The sequence below is a fragment of the Buceros rhinoceros genome, unplaced genomic scaffold, assembly GCF_000710305.1.
Source record: "Buceros rhinoceros silvestris isolate BGI_N320 unplaced genomic scaffold, ASM71030v1 scaffold2884, whole genome shotgun sequence".
Lineage (NCBI taxonomy): Eukaryota > Metazoa > Chordata > Aves > Bucerotiformes > Bucerotidae > Buceros > Buceros rhinoceros.
Genome location: NW_010408611.1, coordinates 1 through 8,582, shown reverse-complemented (window position 1 = coordinate 8,582; position 8,582 = coordinate 1). Strand labels below are relative to the sequence as shown.

The 8,582-nt window shown below is 36.9% G+C and overlaps 1 protein-coding gene across 1 annotated transcript in view; it reads right to left on the bottom strand.

Moving 5' to 3' along the window:
• The window catches only part of LOC104492362 (peptidyl-glycine alpha-amidating monooxygenase-like), a gene marked incomplete at its 3' end in the record, with an annotated part of 3,019 nt that extends 1,481 nt beyond the window's left edge, over positions 1–1,538 (bottom strand). Inside the window, exons 1-2 of the mRNA XM_010134915.1 lie at positions 1,494–1,538; positions 926–993 (exon numbers count right to left, since the gene is read on the bottom strand). Of these exons, the coding sequence (XP_010133217.1) occupies positions 926–974 (49 nt within the window). The remainder of the gene's footprint in view (positions 1–925; positions 994–1,493) is intronic.
• Between the last annotated feature and the right edge of the window lie 7,044 nt (positions 1,539–8,582).

The window sequence follows — 8,582 nt, the reverse complement described above, 5'->3', positions numbered from 1 at the left end:
TCTTTCCCTCACCCCTCGAGTGAAAAAGTAAATTTCTGCATTGATCAAATATTTCAGGAAGGGGAGAAGTATTCGTTTGATATGTTTTCATACTGAAGAGCAAACTTTGTTAATTTTCAATTAAAATTAGAAAGGATTTCAACTTGCTGAATTCACTGAACAGTTGAAGTCAGCTGAGCATTTGACCACCTCATCCTATTTAGGTAACTAAACTGTAAATGGGACAAACAGTGTTCTCAGATATCTGATTTAAATTTCTGGTATATCATAGGAAAAATCAGTGTTCAACTTCCTTAATACAGAACATTCCATGCTAGCTTGAAGAAATGATAATGGATCTATCCAAGATGAATTTCAGATAAAATCCACTGAGGATTCTGAATAGAAACTGTTTGGAAACTTTGTTTTACAATTTATTTTCAGCATTTTGACCTTCTACCTAACAAGGAACATAAGAATAAAATTTTTAAAGAGCAGCTCCCTACTGTTTGAAATTAATTTATTAAAATTGAACTCTCAGTAAATCAAAAATAGCATGAATAACAAATGCAGATGAAGAAGAGTTAAAAAAATTTTATGGGGTTTATTGATGAGGGGGAATAAGAAAATAGGGTTTTTTTGGTAAAATATTAAGATGAAAATAAATCAAAGAAATACTCTTAAGAATCCTAGAAAACTCAGTATTGCACAGTTCATTATTGTTTTGTACAGCATTTTTTTCTACAACATTGATCACCTTTGCTGATGTAGACACCAGGAAATATGACACAACATTAAAATTGTAACTAATTTTTTCATCATCTGTTTAAGCAATTAATTTGTCCATCTACAATTCAGCAAGTCTGCTAAATTTTCTTTCACAATAAGCAGTAAAAATACATCAGATACTGAAATTATATAATCATTTTGTAGAACTATAACTCACCTTTCTCACCTGGTGGTATTACTGTGTTCACAGACATCATAAGATACATTCCAGCAATCAAAGGCTGCCTGCAATTCAAACCCAAGCTCTGCTAAACAAGTCCTTTATAAAAACCAACTGCAAGCAACACAATATGCGATACCATGTAACACCACTGATTACTTAATGCTGGATTACATCTGAAACTGGTCTACTGAGAAAGATGTCACATAGCACTTCCCTTTCGCTCCCTTTTCTCATACTGAGATGCAACTTTTAAAACATATTCTACAAAATATGTGAAATAAAACAACACAGTTATCTATGTAATTGCTGTCCTTGCCTGAGATTTCTAAATACAAAGCTCTTAAGCTGGATTAACTCAGTATGATAGTACCGTTTCATCACATTTCTTAGCAGAAATTAAAATTTTGCCAGCAGATGACACATGGATTCAAAATTCTTAATATTGTGAAGTATGTAATAGTTTCATTTCACATGTTTTCAAAGGAACCCATAGGAGGGGTTTCCATGTCTTCTGTTCTGATGAAAAAAATCATAATAGGTAAGCATTTCTAACGATACTTACTTTTGATGTGTCAGATGTAAAGTCACACCAGAGCAGTCCTTGTGTTTATCTGTACAAATCACAAAAGTTTAATCATTAGCAACTGAATCCATGCAAAATTATTCCACATTAATAATGTTCTTCTGTTTTATAAAAAATACAAAGTAAGTTTTATTCTTACTGTTTGCAGTAAAACTTCCATATTGTGTAAACATTACTCAAATTTGCACAAACCTGAACATGACAGTGCTGCAGTTCTAGTGAAATCCTAATACAGAGTAAAACTATGGCGGATGAAAAATGGCTTTTTTTCACACTAGATCTTTATGAACTACCATCTGAGAGATCAAACAGTGTCATTTCTACAATAGTAGAAAAAATTTATTTGCCTCAAACAATTTTGTATTTCAACAGAAGTTAGAAGAATGAAAGATTTGTGAAAAAGCAACGATTTTAGCCTGTAATAATGAAGCAGCCAGAAATCCTTGTACTAAATTCAAGGATATATGTTGATACACCAATACAAACAGTGTCCTGTTTAACATTGGATACGCTAGACAGATAGCAAAAATAATTCATTTGTTCGTGTACGGTATCAGCTTTATCTAATATGTTTGACATTTTAATGTAAAAATACTATTGTCTTGAGAGTTACTTAATTTTAGTTGCTAATCTGTAAGTTCAATCTTCATTCTTTTTCAGTAAAGTTTCCTTTTCTTATATGAAAAATAGTTGTAGTTAGATGATGGATATAACTCCAAAGCAAGTAAACAGAAAATGCTCTAACAGTATATGTTTCAGTTAAGAAAGAGAACAGAGCAGCTATGGATCTGCTGACAACAGGTAAGCTGTAAGAGATTTTCATCCCATCAGTAGCTAAATTCCAAACTAAAAATCCAGTACACTTGAACAGAAGATAATGAGTAGATAATGACTAGAGTGGCAAAAACAGGGAGACTTTACTGATTAAAAAGGACCTGTTTTGTTTTTCAAACATCAGCTATTTCATTCTCACTACATTTCACTATTAAGGAGTAATATTTATTCTAGTTTTTGCTATCACTTATACTAGAACTTAATTTCAATATGTTCACAAAGTAGACAGACACTATTTTTACAAAATGTGTAAATTGGTGCATATGTTATGCAAGTGAAAAAGTTACTGACTGATTTTCACTATGTTCTCATAAGGTTCATCATCACAGCATCTGAGAATTCTAAGTTTCTGCAGCTCTGTGTGTCCCAACAGACACTTCTGTATTTAAAAATCTGAATTGGTAAATCACAGTTGTTCCTTTACAAATAACAAAAGTTTTCACTATATACAAAAAAAGAAAAATTAGAACAGACTACTCACTCATTGCAATGAATGTTTGGAAAGCAACTCTTGAGAATTTTTGGCTATTCATGTAACAAAGCAGAATTAACATTGTTACGAAGTTTTCTCTACAGCAATTTTAATGGAAGTTTGGAAATGCTTGCTTTCTCTCAGAACATTTTACTTTATTACTCGAAGTAATAAAATTTAAAATTTAAAATTTTAAATGCAGTTGATAGTTTTGTGTCTCAGTTTTGCAGTTTGCAGTTGAAATTCTTACAGGGGACACGTACAGGACAACCACGTAATCAGGCCAGTCAGCACAGGTTTATGAAAGCAGGTCCTACTTGACTAACCTGATCTCCTTCTGTGACAAGGTGACCCGCTTATTGGATGAGGGAAGAGCTGTGGATGTTGTCTACCTGGACTTTAGCAAAGCTTTTGATACAATTTCCCACAGCATTTTCCTGGAGAAACTGGCGTATAGCTTAGATGGGAGAGCTCTCACTTAGTAAAAAACTGGCTGGATGGCCAGGCCCAAAGAGTAATAGTGAATGGAGTTAAATCCAGTTGGCAACTGTTCACAAGTGTTGTTTCCCAGAGTTGTTGTGCTCTTTAATATTTTTATCAACGGTCTGGATGAGGGGATCGAGTGCACCGTCAGTCAGTTTGCAGATGACACCAAGTCAGGTGGATGCGGTGATCTCCTTGAAGACAGAGAGGCTCTACAGAGGCATCTGGAGTGGCTGGATTGATGGGAAAAGGTTTAACAAGGCTAAGTGCTGGGTCCTGCACTTTGGTCACAAACCCACCATGCAATGTTTGGGGAAGTGTGGCTGGAAAATTGTCTGTTAACAAAGGACCTGGGGGTGCTGGTTGACAGCTGCCTGAATCTGAGCCAGCAGTGTGCCCAGGTGGCCAAGAAGGCCAACAGCATCCTGGCTTGTATTAGAAGTAGTGAGGCCATCAGGAGGAGGAGGGCAGTGAGTGTCATGTATTCAGCCCTGCTGAGACCACACGTGGAATACTGTGTTCAGTTTTGGGACCCCCACTACAAGAAGGATACTGAGGTGCTGGAGCGTGTTCAGAGAAGGGTAAAGAAGCTGGTGAAGGGTTTACAGAATAAGTTCTGAGCGGCTGAGGGACTTGGGGTTGTTTAGCCTGGAGAAAAGGAGGCTGAGGGGTGACCTTATTGCTCTCTACAACTCCCTGAAAGGAGGTTGTAGTGAGGTAAGGATTAGTCTCTCCTCCCAAGTAACAAGTGACAGAATGAGAGGAAATGGCCTTAAGTTGTGCCAGGGGAGGTTGGATATTAGGAGAAACTTATTTACAGAAAGGGTTGTCAAGCACTGGCACAGGCTGCCCAGGGAGGTGGTGGAGTCCCTGTCCCTGGAAGTGTTTAAAATACGTGTAGATGTGGTGCTGAGGGACATGGTTTAGAGACCCTGGCAGCGCAGAGCGAACAGTTGGACTTGAGGATCTTAAACATCTATTCCAACCAAAACTGTGAAAACTTCACAATCTTGTCTTTTAAATGCTGCTGAAAAACTATCCCAAAACAATAAAACCAAACCTGTCATATGCTAAACACAAGTGCTGTCTGAAAAATCTAACCCTTGCTATGTCACAGTGTCTCTTTTAAAAATGGCATGGCAGGAGGAGGGAAGTGACTGCAATATATTTCAGTTTGCCAATGTTGAAGTGTTTTCACGCTATTTAAATTTTCAGAGCATTGAAAAAAATTCATTCAGTATCTTCATCTAAATTGAGCAATTTCAAAATGAACTGAAGGCACTAGGAAAATTATTACTGCTACCATACAAGGCAGTCACATGAATCAGTATCAGGAGAAAAATAAATCACCATCTGGCACAAGAATCTGCAGTGCTGTATCAAAAGTAAAATAATGGATGGATACATTGGTCCAGACTCTCAAGAAATTCCTAGAGCACGTTATAATTTTGTCTGTGGTTGTATTTAGCCATGACTGAGTCAAACATTTTTCTAACAACTAGAAATGCCTGTTAGAAATGCTGTTTCTTTGCTTCTCCTTCTCTACAGCTCACCTCCTTGAAACACCCAAAGCTGCTGAAACCTCCACCCATGAATGCTGACTGCAGTGAGGCCACAGTGGTTCCTGTGCAAACTTTTTGAGCTTCACTGCGTGACCTAAGCAAAAATATCCCTAAACAACTATACAAAATCTCAAAGTCTGCTTTCCAGTCTGTTAGCCCAGCTTATCTAGCTACTTTGATTTCTTTATTTCAGCTAGTCAGGAAATATCCACCGCTGAGGGACAAAGAAGTTACTAGTTACTACTTGTCAAGCAGCAAAGACTGGAAAACTCATTTTTATGTACCTCAGAAACAGGTTCAAATGAAAGCTGATGCAGAGTTTCCAACTCACGTGAAACTAGAAGCTACGCTTATGACTGCTTTTTGTGTAGTGTGCAAATATAACAAAATCATATTAAATATTCTCTGCTTTTTTTTTACCTGTGTCAAACAAAATCAATGGTGCATACTGAAGCTTAACACTGGCTTCAGATTTTAAAAAAATGGTACATGGCAAAGTTATAATGGTAATTCCAAGATTAACTGCCAATAAACGCTTAAATTAGTTTAAAAGGATCATCTATACTTTAGAAATACTCAGTTTGTTAAATAAAACACTCATAACTCAGAAGTAAATTTATTCTAAACAGAAATGCTCTCTTTCTGTAGGCTGATTTTGATAAAACTTCCAATGTGAGTCTGACAGGCTTCCTCCTAGTCTGTCTGTTCAGATCTACATCCTAAACTCTTCAGTTTCATGTGTAATAATGTGCCATATAATTTGAGACTTCTAGGGCTTCCTAGATGCTTCAAATATTGTGGAGTTTTACAGAGAATTAGAAAAATAAACATGCGTTAAAGCCTGCTTTGTTTACCCTCTGGATACATGAATTAGAGAATATTTATTCAGCTTCTTCATTGCTCCAGATAAGACTAGAATTCAAATGACAGCTTATAATTCACATAATTATGAGAAAACAGTTATTTTTAAGACTTCTACCAGCTTGGTGGCCAAAAACGATTATTCTTCCCAACCAAAAAAACCCCGAACAAATCCAACACTAACACCCATAACACTCTCACAAAAGCACCTATCTCTGAAACACTATATATAATGTGGGTAACATCATTCTTGCAGGGAATGATAGCAGGAAGAAATAAATCTATTCTCACTGAAGATGTGGGGGTTAAGAAAAGAACCTGAGATCATAAATATTCTGCATGACTTGTGTAAAAAGAGAGAGAGAACAAGAAAGAGAATGAGAAAGGAGCCAAAGTTGAACAAAAATTCAAGAATTCCGCAAAAGTTTTCTCCAAACATACTGATGAAAATCATTAAATGCTTCAAATTATTAAATGCAATAGTTACACACAGAGAAACCAAGAATGTGATTACCTTTCATACAGAACAAGTTAAATGAGATTACTATGGATAAATTCTATTACTTAGATTCTTGGGGATAACGTCTATATTCTTACGTGTCCTGGAAAGGACTGAGATAATAGTATGGTAGGTTAGAAACAACATTAGTCCTTGTTTATAGGGAGAGTAGGAAAACAGAAATTCTAGGGACTGGAAAACAGCCCCAGATTCTTCAGAATCAGATCTGAAGGCATTATATGGAACAATAAACCAAGAACGGTATGACAAGTGCACTCTATATCCCCACAACCCAAACTGAAAGTTGACTGATCTTAAGATGCCTAGATTTACTTTTATTTGAATCTGAACCCTAAAGACTTACAGACAGACAAATTCCTGAAAACTTTTAACATGTTACATAACTGTATCTACTATCAATCACAAAAACAAACCAAAATAATTTTTGGTTTTCCAATATAAAAAGTAAAGAAAGTCAAATAGACAATTACTATTTTTCTGAGATGGCTCATTGCACATACTCCCAACTTTTTTTTAGAATTTATTTTTTGTTTTACAGTTTATTTTAGACAACATGCAATAAGATTTATTTTGTTACCTGAGCATAAAGCACATGTCTAAATATGAATACTTAGCTCTGAATTATAGCTAAGGAGGGAGGGGAAACAAAATTAGTTTAGTTACTGGTTAATGAAATGAAGAAATATCCTTTTTACAGAGTTGAAAATAAGAGATGATAAATATTAACTATGACAATTTTCAAAAAAAAATTTATAGGAAGTAGAATTGGCTGCTAATACTTAAATAATTACTACCTCAAGACAAGTGTTGCATATTTGGAATAACATCTAAGTCAGAAAATTAAAGTCTGAACAGCGCATCTGAACCTTTGATGTGCTACTGAAAGCATAACAAGTTAACTGATTATATTTCATCATTTTTTGTGTTCTGAATTGCAGCAACTACATACACTTACATATAAACTGTAATGACTATTTTCTTACACTTTGACAAGGCACAGTTACAAACAGACATCTCATTCATACAAAAAAGCTCCCTTTAAATAATTTCTAAGTTTAAAAATAGCTGTAGCAACAATTGGGTAAGCAAACAATAGCCAGCTCAATGAACGACCTGCAGCTAGACCTCCAAGTTGAAGCACTTTGCTTTTAATAACACTGGAAAATCAATACATTGTGGGATCAGCTTTGAGATTCATTAACTCAATAAATACAGTCACTTATGACGCTTTTGTCAAAGAAGCACACCAAACAAAAAGTGTTTGGCAAGAAGACGTTGAATTAGACAGCCTCTTGAGCCTCAACTTACAACACTGAGGACACCAAACTAGAAGGAGTGATTGATATCCAGAGGGACCTCAAGAGGCTGGAGAAGTGGGCTGACAGCAACCTCATGAAGTTGAACAAGGAGAAGGAAGTGCGAAGTCCTGCACCTGGGAAGAAACAACTCCAGTCACTAGTACATGCTGGGGGCCACCCAGCTGGCATGAAAAGAAAGGCCTTGGAGGTCCTTGTGAATATCAGGCTGAACATGAGCCAGCAAAGAAGGATAATGGTATACTCAGCTGCATTAGCCAAAGTATTGCCAGCAGGTCAGGGTAGGTGATCCTTCCCCTCTACTCAGCACTGGTGAGGCCATACCTGGAGTACTCTGTCAAGTGCTGGGCTTCCCAGAACAAGAGGTACATGGACATACTGGAGAGAGCCTATCAAAGGCCTGCCATGATGGTGACGGGACTGAGCATCTCTCCTAAGAGCTGGAAATGTTCAGCCTGAAGAAGGCTCAGGGGGATCTCATCAATGTGTATAAATACCTGAACGGAGGGTGCACAGAGGACAGTGCTAGGCTTTTTTCAGTGGTGCCCAGTGAGCACAAACTGAAACACAGGAGGTTCTCTCTGAACATTAGGAAACTCTTTTTCACTGTGAAGGTGACTGAGCACTGCCATGGGTTGCCCACAGAGATTGTGTGGTCTCCACCCTTGGAGATACCCAAAAGCCACCTAGACATAGTCCTGGGCCACTGGCTGTAAGAGGCCCTGCTTGAGCACAGTCAATGGACCAGATGACTTCCAGATGTCCCTTTCAATCTCAACCATTTTGTGATTTTGTAAAACACTCACTGACAACAACAGCAGACTGCAATACTTGAAATGACTGTTTCATCTTAAAAAAAAAACAAAGAAACCAACCAAAACCAAACCACTGTCCTGGTTTTAAGATAAAACCAGTTGGTTTGTTTCGATTGACACAGATGCAAGCCAGTTACTGCCCTCCTGTACATCACTACATCTTACTGGTTATGGAGGTTCTTAGCAGGACAATGTCTTTTTAAAA